The 24,058-nt window shown below is 63.0% G+C and overlaps 1 protein-coding gene across 6 annotated transcripts in view; it reads right to left on the reverse strand.

Moving 5' to 3' along the window:
- Window positions 1–21,167, reverse strand: part of GRAMD4 (GRAM domain containing 4) — a 74,339-nt gene extending 53,172 nt beyond the window's left edge. The window contains exon 1 of one of the 6 annotated variants that reach the window (XM_021091367.1): window positions 20,978–21,167. In XM_021091367.1, the coding sequence (XP_020947026.1) occupies window positions 20,978–21,006 (29 nt within the window). In that variant the 5' untranslated portion in view covers window positions 21,007–21,167. Of the gene's footprint in view, window positions 1–1,080; window positions 1,172–3,345; window positions 3,623–7,858; window positions 8,082–20,977 lie in introns of those variants that run through there. The other 5 variants (XM_021091363.1, XM_021091368.1, XM_021091362.1 and 2 more) reach the window with 5 other exon arrangements.

Genomic DNA, 24,058 nt, shown 5'->3' on the forward strand with positions numbered 1-24,058 from the left:
GGGGCTCCGACAATAAATGCACCCCTGTTTCCCGTCTTTGCCTCCTTGAAACACGCCTGCTTTCCACAGGGGCGAGAATCGGGGAGCGCTGCCTTCAGCCGCCGGCTGGCCTAGTGACGAGGCCTCCCGGCTTTCACGCGGGCTGCCCAGGTTCGATTCCCGAGCCGAGAATCAGGGTCTCGCCAAACCGTCCCTCACCGCTGTCTCTCCCCGACATCACTATCGGGGGGTCTGTGCCCACAGGCACAACCTTGGTGGGGGGCAGAGAGCCGGCCACGGGCGTGGGGCAGGCTGGACGGCTGGACGGGCCTGTGGTCCCGCCCCTCCCACACCCCCCTCCCCAGCATCCTTGCACAGATCCTTTCGTAAACATTCTGGTGCCTTCCATCACCCAGCTTCCCGGCAGCTCTGCGGGGAGAAAGCGCCTCCGGCAGCGGCCACGAGACACACCCGGGATTTTCCTCGATCCGGCTCGGAGGCGATCCCCACGCGGGGAGGGCCTTCCCCCAGTCCCTCTCCCGCCAGGTCCTTAAAACACACGTGCCCGCGTCAGGACGACGATGACGACGGGGCAGGACGCACTGGCCGGTGTGGCTCTGCTGCTGCAGGCGCAGGCGGCTGGTCGGCAGAAGCCTTTGCCTCTCCATCCTCCAGAGACCCGAGGGGACACAGCAAGCGCGGGTGACGGCTCTGGGTGACGTTGACTCGGAAAACTGACTATCCCACAGCACGACTAAGAAAGCCATGGCTCGGGGTCTGAAAGGCCAAGGCCTCTGCATCCTACATAATCAATAACACGACAACCAACACACACGCCCAGGGCGCCCGCGGCAGGGAAGTCGGCCCAGCCCCCACCTGCGGCCACAGGTCCCCACAGTCTCCCTGCTAAGGATCCGCTCAAAGTCAGGAAGCTGCTGACCTGACCCCACGGCTCGGCCAGCCCGGTCCCCACACTCCCCTGCGACCTCCTTCCTGCCCCACACCTCCGAGGGCTGCCAAGCACCGGGCTCTGGACCCCACGGGCCCCCACCCAGCTCCCAGCCAACCCCCCATGGGCCTTCAGGGGAGGGCAGGCCTCACCTTGGGCACCACACACCTCTGCGCTCAGGTCTCCAGCCCTTTACGCCCCGCCTGGCCCCTGGGCCTGACCGTAAGGCCGCCTGGAGCCCCCACAGGCCTGATCCGTCCCCGCCTGCTCTGCGGAGGGCTGTGGGGACGGCTTGTAGCAGCAGCTGCTATTTCCGATATCAGGTACACCTGCCCCTCAGAGGCGCTCCCTGCCGGGCTGCACGCCCCCATCAGCCCACGGGCTCTTCCCACCCTACGGTGGAGGGTGCGGCCTTCGGGGCGGCTCCCGCCCCAGGCTCTCTGCCCACCCCCAGCTCAGCTAACCAGAGCCCAACCTCCTGGCCCCCAGAGCAGCCTGAGCCCAGCCTCAGCAGATCCTAGCAAATCAGACCCAAACCAGCATCACATGTGAGGCAGGACCTGGGAGGCTCTCCCGTCGGACGCAGCGCAGACGATTCGGTACCTGGTAGCCGGCAACCTCAGGCAACAAAACCCACGCACGAGACAGACTCCCTCCCTCCACAGCCGTGTTCCCAGACTCCACTGACCAGCGCAGGACGAACAAACATCTCACGAGAACTTTGGGCCGAGTGTGGCCAAAACCAAGGCTGCCACTGTCCTTCCACAGACAGAAAAACACAACTAAGCAGACCAGGCCACCTGCCACTGCATCCGAAAGGCGGTTGTGAAAGCAGATAAAATGGATAAAAACCTGCATGTCATTTAAACTTGCCCCCAGAATAGTCAGCTGCACATGAGGCCACAGCCGAGTGTGTCCTAATTAAAACCCGGCCCGAAGCTCCTGAAACCCGAGAGGCAGACAGCCCCGCGGGGACCCTCCAGGTCCAGGCCAGGGCCCAGCCCACCTCATTCCCACACTCTGTAGGGGCCCCGGGTCATTTCCCTTTAGGAAGACCTAACATTCCCCTGCAACAAACTCCCTTTAACAGACGAGCAGAGCCTTGCCTGCGCAGGCCTCCTGCCAGGCCCAGGGCGCCGGGTCTGTGCCGCTGGCTCCAAGGCCCGCCCCCGGCCAGGCCGCGGGGCTGCTCTGGCCCGGCCTCCAGCATCCAAGGAACCCTCTCGTCTGCTTGCCTGCTGGAGCCACTTCACGTCCCTCCCCGTCCAAAGGTTCACAGGTCTGGCCCTGGATTCCCCGGGGAGGTAGGACGCAGAGGCGGCAGGCGCGGACGCTGGCGTAACCAGACTAACAGGTTGGCAACAGCGAGCAGGGTGGGTCCCGGCCCCACCTGGGCTGGCAGCTGAGTCGCTCCTGCAGCAGCAAAGCCCTGCAGCGTGGAGGCCTCAGTGACCATGGAAGAGGCCCCAGGATGATAAACCATCGCCGCCTTTGGGGCCTAACCCCCCACTACCGAGAGGGAATGAAATTCCATCAGCTGGTTCAGCTGAGGAGAAAGACCCCGTAGCCCCCGCCCAGCACAGCGTCCCTGCCCCCCCACGCCACCAGGACGCCCGGCTCCACCACCCAGGGCGGGGTGAGGGCCCTTCAGCGATCACGCAGGTGCTGTGGCAGGTGGCCTGTGACCCTGTGGGAAAGGCTGCCCTGACACCCGTCACCTCACACGCTCACACCTGTGCAAGCTGACTGCTCTGGCCTCACGGATGTGACTTAACCAGGTGAGATGCCAAGCCTGGGGCTCTTGGTAGGAAGCTGGGCCGGGCACTCGGCGTGCTCCTGGCCAGGCCAGGAGAGGTGGCAGAGAAGCCCCTGCACACTCGGCCCCCGACCTCCCCTCAGAGGGCTGGGCCTGCGAACGCCTGATCCTGACGGCGTCCACTCAAGCCTGCCCGTAAGGTCAACCCATGTGGGATGCGGGGGCAGGGGTGGCCACCCCCCACCAGGCCCCAGGCCCATCCACTCCTCCCCTGATGCCACCTCTTCAGCATCCTGGGCGAGCCCACGAGGGGGCGGAGGGTTTGATGCTGGAGCCCAGAGGGCTCAGCTCAGCTGCTGCCTGGGGACCAGGGGCCCTTCATCCCTCACCTCGGTCGGGTGGGGTGGCCCTGCCCGCGTGGCGGGGGCTCAGGGGTTCTCTGTGCTTCCCTAGCTCAGCCCCACCCCCGCCCAGGCACAGGGGACCCGCGACGATTAGGAGACAGTGACCAGGAGAGCAGCTCCCTGGCAACCGCCTGGTGGCTGGGGCTGGAGCAGGCACAGGGAGGGGTTGGGGTGCAGAGGCAGGAAGAGGGGCCCCCGGGGCCGTGCCAGGGGCAGAACTGCCTGACGGGAGCCAGTTCTCCTCTCAGACTACTCACTCTCTGGGCCCGAACCCGGAACGTCGGGGCATCAGCTCATCTTCCAGCGGCACCGGCAGCCCGGACCGGCCCTGAGGGCCGTGCTGGGAGGCCCTTCATTAAAGGCAGCGCCACCGCCCAGGACGCGGGGCTCGGAAGAGGCTCCTCCGAGGCAACCGCAGGAAAACCCTCGCCCAGAGGCCAGGCCAGCCCACCCCTCAGACAGTTCTGGAAAGGCGGCCGTGAGCCCCGTGGGGGCGGGGGGAGTCCACTCTCCTCCCCTCCCTCTCAGCAGTTTTGAACCCGCCCTGACACCTGAAAACTCACCTCTGCACCTGCCGCCTCCCTCCCCAGGTCCAGGAGACGCCTGCACACGCGTCTCTGGTCTGCGGGCCCCACACCAGGAGGGGCTCGGACCCGCTTCCCGGGATGCTTTGCCTCAGGACGGTCCCCCCCCAGCCCCCTGTGCCACCACAACACCCCAGGTCTGCAGGGCTCCGAGCTGCCCCTTCCCTCCCAGGGGAGCCCCTCACCCAGGAGCAGCCCCACCACACCGGGAGCTCCTCCCAGGGCCACTTCTCCCCCCGAAACTTCTGGAAACACCCCACCCTGCCTGGGCTGATCCCCAGAGGTTCCTCACCCCCCACGGGGCTCCTCTGAGAGGCCGGCCTGCCTCCCCGCTCCCCTCTCCCTACACCCCACGCTTCCCTGAAGGCACCTGGGTGCTTTCACACCTGCCCCGGCCTAGCAGGCTCTCTATCCACACCCGCCCGCCCCGCCCAGCCCACCTCCGCCCGCCCTTGAAGCTTCCATCACGTGGCGGGGGCGGGCAGGACCCGCCCAGCACACATCGGGCCCAGGATGAAGCCCCAGCGCTGAGGCTGAGGTGGTGCAGGGCCGGCCAGAGGAAGGAGCCCGCAAGAAACAAGGGGGCTGGAGACAGCGAGCTGGGGGCTGGGGGCACAGAGCTGAGACCCCAAGCTGGTTGATGGGGGTCAAGGGCAAGCCCCCAGCTGCTGTTTCCATGGCGAACCCAAGGGTGCCTAGTATGCTAAAAATAACTAAATAAACAGACAGGAGGCTCTCGAGTGACCTATGAAGGCCACACACGTGGCCCCGGGACTATGGCTTCTCCAATTCAATGCACCTGAGGTCCAAAGAATGAAAAGCAGATTCAGCCCCTAAGTCTCCCCTCAAAAGTCTCCCCCAGACCAATATGCAGGGCTCTGGAAAAAGCCACTGAGGGCAGTGCTGCCCCACACCTCCCTTCCCACCAAGGGCTACCCCCGCCCAAAGGAGCACGGCCTGCGTCCAGCAGCCCCCTCCCGTGCCGCTGCCAAACCACGAAGGGCCCGCAGAGCAATTGCCAAATGGACCGCAGCCGCGCATCCCTCTCCTGCATCTACCCGAAGGCCTCGCGACGAGTGCGCACAGCCGGACACCTGCTGGGACGCTGGCGGCTGAACCTGAGGGTTGGGGGGGCGCTGGGCGGCTGGGACTCGGGCCCCGGCTCAGGCGCGTCAGGTCGGGATCACGAGGACATTGTGCACGTCTCCGGAGGTTTACTCGTCCACTCTTGGGGACAAGGACGGGTTGCCAGTCAGGCAACAAGGATTCTGGGCTACTGAGGCAGAAACATGATTTGCAAGCACTTGAGAACAGTGACGTGAAAACCAGGGCCTTTATGTTTTTGTTCCAATGATTTCTTTAAAAAAAAAAAAAACCCTACACAGAGAGCGTTTTAATTTAGGTTATGTTGGTGGCACGAAAATAATCACGGAGTCGGGTTTGTATCTCCTAATTACACAGAATTTAGGACAAAATATTCATGCGAGCGATTCTGAAATACTTTATAAATAGGTCATAATAGGCTCTTTATTGCCAAGATTTTTCAACTCGGTGCAGCAGGGCCATTCTCTACATGCGGCACCAGCAACAGGCAGGAAGCCAGCGGTGACCCCGTGACAGCAGCCACGTCCTGGCAGCACGGGGTCGGACCGGCTGAGAATCGGCCCGAGCCTGGCTTGTAGAAGCCGGTGGGGGGCTGGTCCCCAGAAACGTCAGGCAGGGAGTTCCAAGACCCCCGGGATGGAAACCAGCTTTGAACTCGCATCTCCTGCTGCTGGAGAAGGATGCGGCTCCCCCCTGGTCTGAGCAAACCGAAGGGGGAAACCATTTGGGGGAGAAACTGCACCCGGCCCGGCCCCAGAAGGGAATGACCGAGGTCGCCACGCGGCCGCGGCCGGGACTCGGCGACCTGTGACTCAGCGCAAACGACTCACTGTTTCTAATCACACCATCAGGCGGTCAATTATCCAAGACACACTCTTGCCTAACTTAAAAGGGGACGATGGCTGGTGACCTCCCATCGGCAGGGCGGGGGCGGGGAGGGGCCCTGCGCCCAGGCAGCCCGGGCGGGGGAGGGACAGGCATCAGCGGGTCCTCCTCAAACACGCCCCATGCCCTCGGCCAGGTGCTGGGGACCCCCGGAAGAGACAGTCCTGCCGGCCACCGTGGAGCCACAGTTAGAATGTCCCATCCACGCCACCTGACCCTCTTGGAGGTGCAGGAGCGGGACCCGGGACCCGGACACAGGCCTCCGGCGGGGACAGAACCAGGGACATGGGCAAGGCCCTGCTGAGATTCGGTACATGGGGCCCAAACCTCAGTCCATTGTCTGATGCAGCAGCAAAGTTAACTCAGGTCCTGAATCAGAGCAGGAAGAGGGATTTCACACACACACACTCACACAGACACACACACAGACAGACACACACACAGACACTCACACAGACAGACACTCACACAGACACACACACAGACAGACACACACACAGACACTCACACAGACACTCACACACACAGACACTCACACAGACAGCGCAGGAAGAGGGAACGAGGGCCGGGGGGGAGCACTACCTGCGGCCTGACGGCTCCAGGCCCCTGGCTCCCATTCCAGGCCCCGCCTTCTCCTGCTGACTTTTTTTTTTCTTTTTGGCTGCACCACGGCAGGTAAAAGTTCCTGGGCCAGGAATCAAACCCACACCACAGCCGAGACCCGAGCCCCAGAAGTGACAACGCCAGATCCCTGACCGCTAGGCCACCAGGGAACTCCTCCAGCTGCTTTTCTTAACTAGAAGCCTGGCCATCGTCCTCAGGTGTCCTCCCTCCCAGCCCCTCTGTCCCCATCCCCGCTGGGCCAGGCCCATCCTCTGCGGCAGGTACGCAATTGCTTCCCGCCCCCCACCTCCCACCAAGCCACCCGAGCTGGGCCGGCCACAGTCACGAGCAGCAGCAGACACCCTCCGCCTGTGATCCACCCACAGCGGCCACCCCAGGCCGGGGTCACACACACAGAGCCCACGTCCCAGGTGGGGGTCACCTTCTCCTGGAGGTCCAGGAGTCCCCGCCCACCCCAGCCCCTTCTCAGCTCTCCGCTGGAAGACGAGGTGTCCCGAGGGACGCAGAGCAGAAAGGCATGGACAGGCCTCCCCGGTCAGGGTGGGGACAGTGCCTGTGGCCCCACAGCTGTGTGGGCCCGACTCCCAGCTCTGCCCTTCCTGCCTTGGGGAGGCCACCAAGGGCGGTGGGGACACATCAAGGCCCTGCTGAGTGCCGGTCGCTCGGCCACCCAGGGCAACAGCACTGGGCGATGGTGGCCTTTGGAATGACCCGGCCTCTCAGGCCCAGGCCTGCCCTCGAGGAGCTCAGGTCTAGCTCACAACGTGCAGGGGGCAGGGCCGGATAAGGGTCACAAGGCCTGGCAGCGGCAGCCGTACCACAGGTGCTGGCAGGACAGCCTCTCTGGGAGGTGGGGGAGCCCTGGGGAGTGGGCCAGGCACAGGAGTTAAGGGTCCACGTGGGACCCACCGCGGGAATCAGAGAGAACAGCTGGGATCTTTGGAAACAAGCCCAGCAGGAGTGGGCAGGTGGGCCGTGGACAAGGGCATGGGCCCTGGGGGCAGGGGGCCACTTCCGCCACCTGCTGGGACCCCCCAGACTCCCACTTACTCTTCTGCAAAGTGGGAGCAACGTGGCCCCTTGCAGGGTGATTTGGGGGTGGCAGCCACCCACATATGGCCCCAGGTACGCAGCAGAGCCCAGACACCTGCAACCCCTCTCATCCTCTCCCCCGAGCATCTTCAGGCAGCCGACCTGTGTCCCCAAACAGCCCAGTCCCCACCCGGGCCACGTGAGGCGGGGCCCCTGCCACGCAGGGCTCCCCTCCCTTCCCGACCTGGGACTCATCCTAAGAGGCCAGTCATCCAAGCACAGAAGCAGCTAATCTGACTGCAAAAGATCAGGCTGAGGCTTTTCAAAAGTTTAGCCAGGGGCTGGCGAGAGGCCACGCTCCCCCTTCCTTGGTCCCATCCTCCCCCCACCGCCCCCCACCTCAGCCCACAGGAGACATCAGCATGAGGGCTGGGTGCCCAGAGAGCCAGTCGGGCTGGCCTCTCGCAAACACGGACGGAGCGGACCCCAGCATCCTGCATCCCTTCCTGATGCCACCTGCTGCCCCAGGCCTCACACACACCTGTCAGACGGTGGTGGCGATGCTGCCGGGTCACGGGGCCTCGGCTCTTTCCTCCGCTCCCTCCCCCTGCTCCAGGCTGGGCAGAGAGCAGCTGAGGGCCAGGGGGGCAGGTGTCCCAGGCCCACCCACCCTGAGCGCCAGCATCCTTGAGGTCCAGTTTAGAACATTGCCCGGGCAGCCCAGGTGGAGGCACGGCCTTGACCCCCCGCCAGCACGGGCGGGCTGCCTTCCCCCAGGAGGGGTGTGACCTCGGGACATAGGCTGCCAGGGCGGGGGCGGCGGGGGCCCAGCCCTGCCTTCCCCCCACCGTCACTCTCATCCTGCCAGCAGCTCACCCCACCCTCATGCCCAGGGCTTTCTGGCCGTTGACTCATATTTCACTTCCTTTCCCCCAAACGTGCCGGCGGCTAAGTCACACCTCCGCAGCCCCCGCCTCTGGGCAAGCTGGGCGCAGAGGAGCAGGACGGCTGCAGGTGGACTCCGCCCTCCACAGCCCACCTCCGGGTTCGGGTTGGCATCCTTGGGGCCTTGCGCCTCCCCTCCCCCTCTGGCCCCCCTACCCAGTCGTCGAGGCTGACACCTTACTTCACAGGCATTCACACAGCTCCCTGCTTTCTTAAGCAGTGGCTGTGGAACAAAAGACGGCTTTCTTCCTGATCCAGGATGCGCTCACCCAAGAGGGCAGGGTGGGGCCTGGGGGAGCGCCTGGCCGATGCGCGCCACCCAGCAGGCAGCCTTGGCCACGGGCCCTCGGAGCGGCCTCCAGCCCGGGCCACCTGCCTTGTCTCTGACCTCTCTGGATGGAACTGGGAAGGGCTGCAGACACAGTCCCTGGACACCAAGCCTGGAGGCCGGAGCTGGCACTGGACCCCCAGGACGTGTCCGGAGGGTCCGGGAGGAGCGCACGGCAGGGACCTCCAGGGATGAGGGGCAGCAGCACCCACGCAGCGGGGCTCCCCACCCCCCACCGTGAACCCCCACTTCCGCTTCTGGGATGAGGTCCTTGTTGAGATGGTTCAGACACCTCCCCGGCTTCTCAGCAGCGGCTGGGGGACAAGACACAACCGCCAGCCTGTGGCCTCTGTGGCAACCCCGTGGGCGGGAGTAACCGTCCGATGCTTCTCAGACGAGATTCTGGGTTTGTGATAGTGAAGGTTTGTGTGCCTCGTAGACAACTCAAGCCCCTTCCGAGTTTTAAATGCCAAACTCCCTGCGGAGGCACCAGTGACACACACCTTCCTGCCTCTGCCACCCCACGTGCCCCCTGGGCCATATCGCCCTCGGCTCCTGCCCCCTGCGCCATCACCGGCCAGACTGGCCCCCCCACCACACAGATGCTGTCCCAGACAGTGGGCACCAGGCAGCCCGCGAGGCCAGAGCCCTGCATCCTGAGGTGGGAAATGCATCTCCAGGCCACTGCGGCCTGTGGCCATCGCAGGCGACCTAGCGGACCCTCGGATCTCAAGCCAGAAAGCAGGAGGGCTCAGCAAGGACCTGGGATGGACGCGCCCAGCAAGGGGCAGGGAGGCAGGGCAGCAGGTGGCTTCCACTGGGAAGATGAGCTTCATGCCCAGGGAGGGCCCCCAGGGACGGCACCCCGGGCCCAGGGCAGCCCCCACCCATCCAGCCCCTGGCCAGCTCCGCCCGCTTCCTGAGGCCCCCCTCCCAGGACAGGGGAGACCTGGCACCAGCTTGGTGAGGCCTCAGCCCCTCAGCAGGATGGCCCCCAAGTGGGGGGAGACAGGCAGCCCTCTGTCCCATGCCCCCTGCCCCCCAGGGCCCACCCTGCCCCAGCAGAGGTGTGGCCATTCGATCCTGGGGCTCCAGGATCCCCGGGTGGGAGCCGACTGATCAACAGACCCCACACCAGCCCCAGCGAGTCCCGGGGAGGCCGGCACGGTGACCCGTGGCCCCGCCTGGCCAGCCCGCCCACCTCTCCTCAGGCGAACCCCCTTCTGTCCTGCCAAACGGCCCCCATGCCCCTTGTCTCACCCCTCTAGCCCACCCCCCGACCCGAGGCCCCTCTGCCCCGCCTCTCCGCCTTCCCCGTCTCCCTCCTGCCGCGTGCCCCCCAAGGGCCATGGCCTCAACCATCATTCACTGTGGTGTGGTCCCCAGCACAGAGGGACACGGGGAGGGGACAGGCGGCCTGAGCCAGGTCGTCCAGGCAACAGGGGGCAGCGGCTGGGACCCCTCCCAGACCCACAGCAGAAGGTGAGCCAAGACCAAGAAAATGAGATGGGGTCCTCGCAGATCCCCAAAACCCTGTGTGGAAAAGAGTCCCCAACACGTGCAGACAGCACTGACATGTGTAAATGGCACCTCCCCAGGTGTGTAAATGGCACAGTCTGCACTGCAGCCCCTCCCACAGCCACTCTGCTGCCCAAGGACCCCTCAAAGCGAAGGCCATTGTGGGTGCCACCCTCAGAAACCAGGAGCCACTGACCCCGCCCGCAGAGGCCCAGCCGTGTCCTGTCCACCGTCCTTCTCATTTTATCTCCAAAGGGACAAAAGCACCGCCATTCCAGGGTCTTCTGAGCCCGCCCAGGGGGCCGCTCCTTTCTTCCGAAGCACAAACCCTGCCAAGTCCCCCCCTGTGGTGGCGCTCAGCCCCTCCTCCTCAGTCCCGGGACCCTGGTGCCCGCCCCTGCCCACCGACTCGGCCCTGCCAAGGTGGCCCCTGGCTGCCTCTCACCCTCCCCGCTGCTCGGAGTGCTCAGAAGCCTCCAGCTGAAGCCCTCCGGCCCCCAGGCCCCCGCACGAAACAGGAGGCGGTGCGGGCCCGAGTCAGCCAGCGCGAACTTGCCTGGGTCTGTTCCTTCCAGAAAGGAGCCTGCCCTGGTGCCCCGCCGCCCTGCAGAACCACAGGCAGAGGGCTGCTCTCCCTCCAAAGGCTGTCGCTCCCCCTGCCACGCCAGTTTCAGGTGGGGGGGCCCGGGGCCTGGCCAGCATCTGCATCAGTGATGCCTCTGAGCTCTGGAGGGTCCTGCCGGCTGCCCTTCTCCCGCCACTGAGGCCGGGTCTCCAGGGCGTGTTCAAAGCCAGCCCCGCTTTCAAATTTCAAAGGGATGCCACATTTGTGCCTGTCTGCACAGGCCTGGGGTGAGCGGGCACAGAGGGGAGGCCCCTGGTTCTCTTCTTGTCTCCCCACGGTCACAGACCTTCTTGGAAAGACATGACCCCTGGTGGCCCCCGGCCTCTGTGGGGCCTGGGCAGAGAGTGCCCGTCGGCCTGCACTCCAGCGACACAGCACAAACCCAGAGGACAGAGACGGATGCTGCCTGTGAAGCCACTTCGCAGGGCCCTGCGGCAACAGTGCAGTCCTGCTCTGCGGGGACAGGAGAGCTGGACCATCAAGCCAACGGTGGCAAGGCGGGAGCCCGGCTCCCATGGCTGGGAGGGGACTGACTCACCGGCAAGGGGACAAGGGGCCCTGTGGTCACGACTGTAGGTCATGTCACTAGGATGAACTCACATCTCACTCGATGCACACACAGGAGTCACGGGCGTGTGCTTACGCCCAGCCAGTGCACACGCGAGCACTTCCTGGGCTGTCGGCCGGGGGGCCCAGAGCAGCGACACCCCAGCAGCCAGGAGCCCAGGTCTTGGTTTCGAAAACCAGTCTCCAGTCAAGGGAGCCAGGCTCCTGGGAGGACTGGCTGCTTCTGGGGCTGCGAGCACCGGTCATGGAAAGTAAGGACGGGTCCCCATCACCCCACGTGACCGGGCACGGCAACCGAACCTGGAAGCCACCTGAGGGAGTGCCCCGAGGCCAAAGCTGGTTGATGCGACCCACAGCGGAAAGAAAGTCAGACAGAGAAAGACAAACACCATTACGAGATCACTTATGTGAGGGAGCTAAAATACGGCACAAGGGAGTTCCTGCTGTGGCGCAGCAGAAACAAATCCGACTAGTATCCACGAGGACGCAGGTTCGATCCCTGGCCTCGCTCAGTGGGTTAGAGATCCAGCGTTGCCATGAGCTGTGGTGTAGGTTGCAGATGCGGCTCGGATCTGGTGTTGCTGTGGCTGTGGTGCAGGCCGGCAGCTACAGCTCCGATTAGACCCCTAGCCTGGGAACCTCCACATGCCGCAGGTGAGGCCCTAAAAAGATAAAAAATAAAAAATTTAAAATACGACACAAGGGAGTTCCCTTCGTGGCTCAGGGGTCACGACCTGACTAGTATCCATGGATCAATGCAGGTTCGATCTTTGGCCTTGCTCAGTGGGTTAAGGATCTGGCATTGTCGTGAGCTGTGGTGTAGGTCACAGACGCAGCTGAGATCTGGTGTTGCTGTGGCTGTGGCGAGGCCAGCAGCTACAGCTCCGATTCGACCCCTAGCCTGGGAACCTCCATATGCCACAGGCGTGGCCCTAAAAAACAAAAAAATATATACACGTATACGTATATACAGACACATATTTATAAATGGCACAGAAGAACTTATCTACACACAAAACAGAAACAGACTCACAGACACAGAGAACAGGCTTGTAGTGGCCAAGGGGGCAGGGGAGGGAGTGGGATGGACGCGGAGTTTGGGGTCAGTAGATGCCAACTAGGACATTAGAATGGAGAAGCCATGAGGTCCTGCTGTGCAGCACAGGGAACTCTATCTACCCAGTCCCTTGGGACAGAACAGGATGGAAGATAATATAAGAAAAGGAATGAGGAGTTCCCGTCGTGGCGCAGCGGAAACGAATCCGACGAGGAACCTTGAGGTTGCGGGTTCGATCCCTGGCCTCGCTCAGTGGGTTAAGGATCTGGCGTTGCCGTGAGCTGTGGTGTAGGTCAACCGATGCGGCGTGGATCCTGCATGGCTGTGGTGGAGGCCGGCAGCTGCAGCTCCGACTCGACCCCTAGCCTGGGAACCTCCATATGCTACGGGTGTGGCCCTAAAAAGGCAAAAAAGAAAAAAAGAAAAGGAATGTATATGTACGCACAACTGGGTCACTTTACAGCAGAAATTGACAGGCCGTTGTAAATCAACTACACTTGAATAAAAAAGAAACATTTTCAAACCAAAGTAAATAATGTGAGTTGCATCATAACTCGGTGTATAAACTGAGCAGACATGAATCCATGCTGACGCACAAAGTGACTGAGTAAATTACTAAGTAGGGGAGAAGAGGCCGTCTCCCACTCAGAGGATTCCAAGTCACGGCGCAGACACGCCGCCCCGGGGCCCCTCGCGCCAGGCTGCACGTCACGCTTCCTTCCAAGGAGGACGGGGTGGACACGGGGAAGAGCGAGGCCTGCGCCAGGCCACCAGCACGGTGATGGGTCCCCTTGAGGACACGAGCCCTGACGGGAGGGGATGGGGTGCCTCCCCGACCCAGGACTCCAGCCTGACCCCACGAGAAACACCCCATTCCAGTGGCGGAGAGGAATCCACAGCGAACCCAGCCCAACCCTCCTTGACACTAGCAAGTATCCAAGATGAGAAAATCCCGAGAAACCGTCCCGGCCCAGCGGAGCCTGGGGAGACGTGACAGCTACACGGCGTCGGGTGTCCTGGGAAGGGTCCCGGGAAGAAAGGACAGCAGGTAAAGCTAAGGACGTTCAAATAAACGGCACACTTCGGTTACGAATGCGCCCGCGGCGGAGCGCCCGCCGTGGCTCAGCGCTTGGCGAATCTGACTAGCAGCCCCGAGGACGCAGATGCGACCCCTGGCCTCGCCCAGCGGGTTGAGGATCCGGCCTGGCCGTGAGCTGCGGTGTGAGTCGCGGGCGCAGCTCAGATCCTGCGCTGCTGCGGCTGTGGCTCAGACTGGTGACTACAGCTCTGATTCGACCTCCCCAGCCTGGGAACCTCCGCAGGTGTGGCCCTACAAAAAGGGGCATGCGAGAAACTCGGGGGGGAGCAGATGTATGGGAATTCTGTTATCTTTGTAATGTTTCTGCAAACCTAAAACTGTCCTAAAAATATAGTCTATCATTAAAAAAAAGAAGAAGAAAACAGAGTTCTTATCATGATGCAGCAGAAACGAATCCGACTAGGAACCATGAGGGTGCGAGTTCGACCCCTGGCCTCGCCCAGGGGGTTGAGGACACAGCACTGCCGTGAGCTGTGGTGTAGGCCAGCAGCTACAGCTCCGACTAGAGCCCTAGCCTGGGGACTTCCATATGGCACAGGTGCAACCCTAAAAAAACAGAAGATAAAAAAAAAGAAAACAAAAGAAGAACAAAAATCCATGATGCCACCCAGTGCAGGGCATGGGGTGGCGGGGGGGAGGCTGGTACGGCAGCAGCTCGGCCTGAATATCCAGGACAAACCACAGCCAGACCCAGGCCTGCCCCTGAGGGCTCGGGAGGACACAGACAATAGAGTTCCAAAGTCAAGTGGTCCCATCATAACAGAAGGCTAATGAGGAAGAGAAAGAGTGGGGTGGTCAGTGAGAGAGCCCGCAGACATGCCACACGCAGGCCCCCGCCCCACCACCCCTCCCAGACACCGTCTCCAGGGAGACCAGGCAGGGGTGTAAACAGAGGACCACACACAGGATGGCAGGCACAAGGGCTTTGACCCTAGGGGTGTGGAAGGCCAGGAAGGCTTCCTGGAGGAGGTGACTTGAGTGCAGCTCACATAAATGGCAAGTGGGCCAAAGGCCGCTGACAATGAGCTACGCGAACTGGGTGGCGGCGCCTGCGGCGTGGGAATGCGCAGAGCTGTCAGCCGGCGCGGCTGCAGCAGAGGCTCTGTGAACTCTGACCCCACGTGCCCGGTGAGGCCCGGCGAGCTCAGCACGACGGCGAGACAGGCCGGCCAGGGCCCCTGGCACAGGGGAGGAGGGACCTCGCTCCAGATGCGGCGCCAAGCCCGGTTCTGTCACCACGCGCTACCGCACGGCCCGAAACGCATTCCGCGAAGTGAAGGGAAGCAGAGGCAACGGGCACGCGGCGGACGACCCTGATATGACGCGTCCAGGGCCGGCAAATCCGCGGAGACAGAAAGCAGATTAGCGGCTGCCAGGGGCGAGAGGGAAGCGGGAATGAGTGATCGCTAAAGGGGGTGACGAAAATGTTCTAAAATTAGGTCGCGGTGAGGGCTGCACAGTTTCGTGGGTCTGCCGCAAGTCCGTGAATGGCGCTCTCAAGGGCAGATCACATGGTCGGCGAGCTGCCCCCTGATAAAGACGTTCAGGCGAACACACACCCCCCGCTGCCCAGGCCCCTGCCCTCCAGGAGCCTGGCACCCCTAGCTGCAGGTGGGCTCCCCCAAGCCAGGCCCCCAGGACTGAAGCTGCTGGTCCCTGGAGGCCAGGCTGCAGAGTGGCCCGGGGGTGGCAGAGCAGGGCCGAGCCCTCCAGGAGCACGTGTCCATTCGTTCCTGCTCTGGGCTGCCGGGGACAAGACACGACAGGAGAGAGCCCTGCCTCCAGGGAGGGCAGGGACTGCTGCAGAGGGCGGGGCAGCTGGTGGGGGGGTCTATAAACGGGCTGCTCAGGGGAGGCCTCCGTGGCAAGAGGGGTGGAGCAGAGATGTGCCAGACATCGGGGGCCCCATCCCCGGAACCGCCTGCAGAAGGGGCAGGGGCGGAGGGGTACCTCGGGGCAAGGGCTGGGGCCAGGGGTGCCCCACACTACACTCCAGGCTGGAGGGCTCAGGAGGGGCTCCTGCCTCCTTGTGCCAAGTACCTGCCACAGGGAAGGGCCAGAGGCAGCCGTGCTTCGTTTTCCCAGGGTCCAGACCACTGCGGCCCTCGATGGCCTGGCACGTGGTCCTTCCGCCACACCTTAACTGGGTTTGGTGGCAGGTGGTTCTGGGCGGGGCCACCCTTCTCTGGCCCTAGGCCCCCAATGCACCAGTGCCCTGAGCAAGGCCGTGAGGCCAAGGCGGTGTCAGGTGTCTCCCTGCCCGGGCATGATCTGAGCTCCGAGGAGAGCCCGAGCCCTCACTCCCAGGCCACCAAGGCCTCCTACACGACTCTCCTGGGGGGCGGGGGCCTGCGACGGCCGGGCCTCCGCACCCAGGGCCTTCCTGCTGGAGGCGGTGCCGACGCAGCCAGCTCCAGCCAGGGCCAGCTCGAGGGCCTCTGGCTCCCATATCCCACACCTGGTGACCAAACCGAGGCCCAGAGAAGTTAGCCATCTCCCCCAAGAGCACAGAGCAACAGAGCAAGCGTGAACCCCCTGCACACGGCACCTGCACAGAAAGGCCACGGGGTTCAAACTGCCTAAAGCGACGGTCACAAGGGCCACGTGTGACAACGCGTGGACACCACATAGCACGTCTGACACAACACTGAGTGATTTCCATTGCTAGTGTCGATTTTTTTTTTTTTTTTTTTGCGAGGCCAGCCCTTCCTGTCTGCTGCTGTAGCCACAGCGGACTTGAATCATGGGCTTAAACAGAATCACAATCCGAACCAGCCGTGGCCGCCGGGAAGCGACTGAACTTCTCTGTGCCGGGGCTTCCTCGTCGGTGAGATGGAGCCTTAACCGCCCAACCTCCGGGCGCGACGAAAATCAATCACGGCACCAGGCCCCGGCAGGAGACACTCTGGCCGTCCGTGCCTGTTTGATGGCAAAGGGATTTCTCACCACAGCAAAATTTACTTCCTATATATCGTTCACAAACCCCCAGAAAACTACCTGATTATCAGAGAGCCAGTGAGAAGAAGAGCACAGCCTGGGGAGCCAACCAACCCGAGTTCCGACCCCAGCCCTGCTATTTTTCTCTCTCTCTCTTTCTTCTTTTTATGGCCACACCTGCGGCATATGGAAGTTCCCAGGCTAAAGTTGGAATCGGAGTTGCAGCGGCTGGCCTACGCCACAGCCACGGCCACGCCAGATCCGAGCCGCATCTGTGACCTACACCACAGCTCACGGCAATGCCGGATCCTTAACCCACTGGGCGAGGCGAGGGACCGAACCCACATCCTCATGGATCCTAATCGGGTTCGTTAACTGCTGAGCCACAACGGGAACTCCCCCAGCTCTGCTGCTTCACAGAGGAAGCACCGCAGTGCCGGAGGCAGGCTGCAGCCCCTCTGCACCTGCTTCTGCATCCGAGGGATGGGAGAGAGTGAAAGCCGTGAGGGCCACATGTGACAACACGTGGGAAACACTTAGCTCGTCTGACGCTCTGCTGAGTGATTTCCATAGCCGCGAGTACTCGTCTTTTTCCTTTGCGAGGCCAGCCCTTCCTGTCTGCTGCTCTAACCACGGGGGAATTTAATCACAGGGCTTAAACAGAATCACAACCCTGGTTATAACTCAAATCCCAAACCATGTGAACAATGGCCCTTGGAAGGCGATTGTCCTTAGCAGTGAGCTGTGGTCCCCAGTCTCTGTCCAGCCCCGCGTACAAGCCACGCGCAGACACCGAGGGTGCAAAGGATGCAGGCTCCTCTCATCAGCGAGACCCTCACTTTCTCGCTCCATCGTAGTCTGAGAGAGACGTCCGACAGCCTGCCTTTAAGTCCTCAAGTCAACCGATCTCGTGGCTCTGTCAGCAGCCAGCCCCGAGCAGGGGGCCAGGCTGCCCTCCACCTAGAGTCGACCGGGCCTTAGCCACTCTGTTCACAAATGACCATCCCCTTCCGAGACCCAGGCCTCCTCCCTTGTCCTGCCCAGGCCCCCCCGCACCAGAACTCTCACCTCCTTCACAAAGGCTGTTTTCTAGATTCTGCCGAGGATAAAGACCCGACGAGAGCCCCCACGGCTGAGCCACCCAAAAGCCAAGGGAAAAGCAGGCCTAAACCTTCTGCAGGGCCTAAGGACCCCCACGCCGGCCTTCCAGTCCCCCACCAAAGGCCTTCTGAGCGCCACTGAGTGGTCACACTTGCACGGCTGGGTTCAGCAAACAGAAGCCGCTCCCCCCACATGGGCCCTTGTATCCCTCCTGTCACTCACTCTCTCGGCCCACATCTCGTTTCTCCCCATTCATTTGTTGTTGTTGTTGTCTTTTTAGGGCCGCATCTGGAGCACATGGAAGTTCCCAGGCTAGGGGTCCAATCGGAGCTGCAGCTGTTGGCCTACACCACAGCGTGGGGCCATGCCGGATCTTTAACCCACTGAGTGAGGCCAGGGATGGAACCCCCTCCTCACCCATACTATGTGGGGTTCTTAACCTGCTGAGCCACAACGGGAACTCCCCTCCCAACTCATTTTTAAATTCTTTTTTTTTTTTTTTTTTGTCTTTTTGCCTTTTCTTGGGCCACTCCCGCAGCATATGGAGGTTCCCAGGCTAGGGGTTGAATCGGAGCTGTAGCCACAGGCCTACGCCAGAGCCACAGCAACGCGGGATCCGAGCCGCGTCTGCAACCTACACCACAGCTCACGGCAACGCCGGATCGTTAACCCACTGAGCAAGGGCAGGGACCGAACCCACAACCTCATGGTTCCTAGTCGGATTCGTTAACCACTGCGCCACGACGGGAACTCCCTCATTTTTAAATTCTTTAAGCGCAGGGGTGTCCTGCCACCCACCCCAAGGCCAGCAGCAGCCCCACGGGGAACAAGCGTGCCCTGGGCTTTGGACAAGGATCGTCTCCTTTACTGCTGACAACAGGTGTGGCAGCCTCCCGCCCGTCTCTCGGGAAAGGGAGCAAGCAGGCCACACGGCTCCCCCAGTGTCCTTCCCAGCTGGCATCCACCCTCCACTGACCGGAGCTCCTTAGATGCTCGTCAAGTCCCCAGCACGGCCACTAGGTGGGAGCCCCCCATCCTGACACACACTGGGGGCCAAACACCAGAGAGAGGAGGCACCAGAGGCCCACGGGAAGGGAAGCCAGCCTGGGTCCCCCAGAAATGAGGACGTGACTAGGGCCACGCCACTCAAGGAAGGAAGGCCCGTTCCCACACAAAGCTCAGGTACATCAGCTTCAGGAGGGAAACGCCCAAACCACGAGGCATGGGGAGCTGGAAGGGGTCCCTGTGGCTCATGATACGGCAGGGTACCCAGTGGCACACCCACCAACGTGGGCCCACCCTGGAGACATCGGGGAGCCCCTGGGTTACGGACTGGTCTGGCGCCCGCATCGCCGTCACATCTGGAACACTGCTCAGACACTTGGTTACAAAGAGAAAACGGGCTTGGGGCTGGCAGCCTCCCCCGGCGACAGCGCTCTCGCTAGGACCTAATGACACTTTGTTTGCACTGCGCCCGAGCCACTCTTCTATCCCATCAGAGGGCGAAAACGGTGATTCAGGAAAACAGGCCCGACTCGCCCCGTTTCTAGCAGCTGCCGAGAGGCCCAGCAGAGGTCACACGAAGCTGGCCACCATCCGTTTCCTGGCACCCACTCTGGCAGGACAGATGAGAGGGAGGGCCCCGCAGCCAGCAGCTTGGAGGGACCATCAGGCTCGTCCTGCCCACCCACCTCGGGGGAAGGCACAGCTGGGGGCGGCCAGGGCCCGGCGGACCTCACGCGGAGGGCTTCCTGTGCAGTTTCCAGGAAATGCCTTTCCCAAGCGCAGCCAGAGAGCCCTCGCGGGGACAGGCCCTGCCCGTCCCCAGGCCACGCTGCCAGGACAGCCACAGCCCACACCCCACCAGCCACGGCAGCCCAGAGGAAAGAGGCCTCAGGGAGCCCCGCCCCAGTCCCCAGGACCCAGCTGCCCCCCCACGCGTCCAGCCGCGTCCAGACCGCAGGTTCAAGACCCCGGCCTACGGTCACAAAGTGCTGCAGAGAGAGCACCATGGCCAAGGCGGGAGAAGAACAGGCAGGCGGTTTTCAGAGGAAGAAAGGAGAGGCAGGTCTAACGAGGGCCCCGACCCGAGGTGTCCCAGCTAACAGTGCGGGATGTGGCTTCACCCCAGCAGGGGACAAGGGCGGCAACTCGAACACACACGCCCAGCAGGACTGTGTCCCCCAGGCGGGCCGAGTCCACACGTGGGGCAGCAGCGTCAAGGAAACGAGAACCGGGAGCAAAGGGCACGGCTGGGCTCTCGGGGCGGGGCGGGGGTTCGGATCTCTGCTCCGCATGTGTCAGAGGGAAGGGGGGTGGGGCTGCCCCGCACCGTCCTGTCCTCCTGTCGGCCCCTCTCCTTCAGGGAAACTGAGGCCTGCAAAGACGCCAGGCCTTTTGGCCCAAGGTCACAGAGCAGATGCGGGAAGGAGGCAAAACGCCAAATTCCTTTCCTAACTGCTGCACAGCCCTGACCATCCTGCCAGGCCCAGGCCTGAAACAGCCCCTAAGGCTGAGCTGCAATGGGGGCCGGGGCTCACGCGTCTCCATTCTGGGGGGGTAGGAGCTGCTCCCACCTGTCTTTTCTCCCAAACCTGCACTAAGAAGGTAAGCCGGGAACCCCATCCCGCAAAAGGTGTCATCCAAACAGAATCTTTCCTGCCATTGGAAAGGTCGGGATAGCAAGAGCCCCAGGGTGGACTCTGCTTCCGGCAAGGGGGGGGACCTCCTCAGGTCCAGGGCCCTGGCTGGGGGCTGCTCCTCCAGCCAGAGGCTCTCCGCAGGGACAGGTGCACCAGCTCACCTGCTCGGCCTCTCCTCCCTGCCTGGTGGTAGGCTCCGACAGCAGAGCAGGGCCTGCCAGCGGCAGGTGTGGGCCCAGGGCTGGGGGCTGCCGCAGACACCACATCTCCTTGCCTGCCAGCAGGTCTGGGCCCCAGCAGAGCCCCCACCAGCTCAAAGTCCCAAACAAAGGGAAAGGAGACAGGGCAAAAAGAGGGGTGCGGGGAGGGGGGCAACCCACAACTTTTTCCTCTTGGGTCACAGGGGCCGGCAGCTCCCTCCTCCTCTCCTGTGTCCCTAAGGAGTGAGTCGGAAAGACGGACATTGGACGCGATCACCAGTGCCCCAGCCTGGCCTCAGTGACTCTGACATCACCGACCACCACCCCATCTGGGGCCCAGTGCCCGCAGGACGTCCTCCTTTCCCTGGCCAGCCCAGCACAGCGCGAACCAGGAGACGTCGCGGCCCGGGCGCGCGCGGGGGAAGGGGGGGTGGCCGTGACGCGCGCCCAAGCCCGCGCGGGACCCGGGGGCGTGTATGCGGGGCGCGCCCGCGCGGGGCCCTGCTTGGAGGGCCGCTGACTCCGGGCGCGGGGAGAGCGTGGCGGAGCGCGCCGGGTCGCGGCCCAGCCGGCCGGTGTCGGGAGCGTGTCTGTGTGTCCGCCGAGGTCCGTGTGGGCGTCCGCGCGCGCGCGCCGCTTACCCTGCGCGGAGATCGGGGCCACCTCTCATCCACCCGCCGCCGTGCCGCGCCCCTCACCAGCCGCCGGGCCGTGCTGCACCTGCCGCCCGCCGGGGAGCCCAGCGGCGCCGGGGAGCCCGGAGGAGGCGGTCCCGCGGGTGCCGGCCACGAGCGCGGAGGCGGCGGCGGCGGCGGCGGCGGCGGCGGCGGCGCCAGGTCGCGCGCTCGCGTCCCGCTGAGCGGAGTCTGCGCGCCCCCGGCCCGGCCTGCGCAGCCGCCGCCCCGCCCCGCGCGCGCTCCGCCCCGCGCCCCGAGCCGCCACGCCACGCCCAACGCCACGCCCTACGACCTGAGCGGCAAGCCCCGCGCAGCCACGCCACGCCCCACGCGGCTCCTTAAAGGAGCCGCGCCGCCTCGGCCCTCCCTGTCTCTCCTGGCGCGAACGGCGGTGCGCCGGGGCCCGCGGGAGCGCGCCTGCCCTGGCAGGTGAGCGCGCGTGCGAGCTCGGTCACGCGGCACCGCCTTTGTTTGGGTGGCCCACGTGCGTCCCCGCCACCCACGCGCACGCGCGGCGGCTCCTCCGCGCGGCCGTCCGCAGGTTCCACCTACAGCCAAACGGCCCCGCGCATCTGTCTGGTGGACGCCAAGGGCACAGCCACGCACAAGCACGCATGCTGCTGTCACTTCATCCGTGGTCCCCCTGCTAGACACCCCGTCGGGGCCGCACTGTGGGTCAAAGCCTTTGCTACCAGTAGGGACCACATCCCACAGGAAAATGCTTTTCCGCTGACGCCCCTGTTGGGCCCACTCAGGGAAGGGTACCTGGAGCCCGCAGGAGGAGGGCTGGGGGGGTGCACACGCTCGCTAGACACCAGCAACCAGCAGGGGTTGACCCCCACCCCCAGGACGCGCTCTATCCTCAGGATCTGGGCCTCTGTCTCTAAATCTCGCCTTTGTCATTTAAGGGGGCCCCTCCACCCTCCTGCATCTCCGCAGGCCCACACGCAGGGCGCAGGGGCCAGGGCACAGCTTTAGTATTAGTGGTGAGCCCACTTTAAGCCCTCCTGCCCCTGAGTCTGGAACCACCCCCTCTCCCCCCTCTCCCCTGCCTCTCCCCTCTCCTCTCCTTCCGCCCCTTCCCCCCTCCCTCCCCAAGAAAACTCCGCCCACTCCGGCTCTGGGACCAGGGGCTGTCTAGCTCAGGTGCAGAGAGGACCACCCTTCGAAAACCCCAGGTCCTCACCCTGGGTTGGAAGCCGGCATCCCCTCCCCACCCGTGTCTGCCCGAGAGGATGGGGCTTGGAGTGGCGGGACAGGGGAACCCAGAGACTAGAGACGACCAAGAGGCTGTCTCTGCCCAGCCTTCTCAGCCAGCCCTCTCTCGCTGGGGCCTCTGGGCTCTGCCCTGCTGTTCTCTCCTCCATGTGTGTCTTTAGCCTGCTTCCCTGCTCTGCCCCCAAGACAATGACCCCAGAAGTCCTACAGGCACCTCCAGGAATCAGAACTGAGCTACCCTCCCACCCCACTATCTGCCTCCCATCCTCTCCTCTGTCCCGAAAGCTCCTCACCAGTCCTCAGGGATCCTGATTAAAGCACTCCTGAAGCATTCCTTGGGGCAAGGGTCAACTGTTTAAAAAAAAAAAAAATTGCACCCCCTAAACCTTGAGAATGGTTTTACTTGGTAAACTTATTAAGGACTATCGCCTGGGGCTGCAGCGGCTCAGAGAGCCCCGAGGCACCAACCTCCCAAAGAGAAAAGGGAGGAGCCAGGATAGACGGGAGTGAGTTTTTGCTGAAAACAAGCAACGCATTGAGCACCAAAAGAACACTGCGAATCACAAAAACCAAACATCTCAAGTTACTGGTTTTAGTGCTTTGTATGGGAAGGTGCCAGAGTCTGTGCTCATTGGAATCATTCCTTTGATGTGTATCTTAACTCTCTGGGGCCAGTATCCTGCTCCCCGCATCCTGAGTTCTCTCTGGGTGCAGCCAACATCAGGGCGCAGCAGTTCTGGGTGGCGTGATGGGCACAGTGTCCTTTGTTTACTGAAATGACAGGTGACATTCTGTGTCCACACAAGGGTTTGGGGCCCCTCTTTCGTCCTCTCCCAGGATTCCATGCCTGGGAAGGTAGCCCTGGTGGGCCTGGGCCAGGAGCAAGCTTCAAGTGAGCTCCCAGCAGGAGGCTGAACCTCTCTGTACCTCAGTTTCCTGAGTGTGAAATGGGGGAACAGTGATTTCAGATTAACGGTGCCGGAGTATGAAGGTGGGGTCTAGTTCAGGGGCAGCAGGGCGATGTGGCAAGCTGTCAGCAGAACCACCTCTTCCCGGGGTGAGAGCTCCACTGGGTGGTCTGAGATGCCTTTGTGCCCGGCGACCCTGCCAGGACTGGGCTCAGCCACCAAATCCCACTGGTTCCTCCTCCATCTGGGCTGGCGGCTCCTGGCCTTATCCCTCTGTGCTCCAGGCAAACAGGACTAGAGAGTTTCCCAAACACAAGCTCGATGTTCCTGCCCCGCCCCTCTAGGACCACCTTCCACACTTGAACTCCACCCAGCCTGCAAGGCCCAGCTCCACAAAGGGCCCCTGGACCCGCCTGGCCCGAAGGGGTCCCAGCCTCCCTGGCAGCCTCCACACTGCCTCCACCACGAATCAGCATGTGTTTAAATGTCAGTCCCTGGGACTGCCTTGCACATAGTAGGGAGTCAGCAAATGTGCTATTAATAGTGGCCAAATGACACCCAGGAAAGTAACTCACATATTTCCTTGATTTTAAAATGCCACCACGTAAGCTGCACCGTCAACTTAATAACAGCTTTTCAGGAAAGAATGAACTGCCCACCTTGCATCAGAGCACCAGCTGATGCTGTGCACCGCTTGTAGGTTGTGTGTTGCGTCAGCATCTCAGAAATGTTAAGATGGGAACAAATCAGCATCTCCCAGGGGAGGAAGCCTGGTGATAAACGCGAGACGTGAAGGCTTTTCTCTGCTTGTGGCTCTGGGGAGAGGATGTTCCCTGCTGAGGGGGGTCCTGCAGGACCCCCCTCAGCAGGGCTTAGCCAGTCCCCAGGGAAGCGACAGAGCCAGAACCCCCAGCCTGCC

Source organism: Sus scrofa, chromosome 5 (genome assembly GCF_000003025.6).
Source record: "Sus scrofa isolate TJ Tabasco breed Duroc chromosome 5, Sscrofa11.1, whole genome shotgun sequence".
Lineage (NCBI taxonomy): Eukaryota > Metazoa > Chordata > Mammalia > Artiodactyla > Suidae > Sus > Sus scrofa.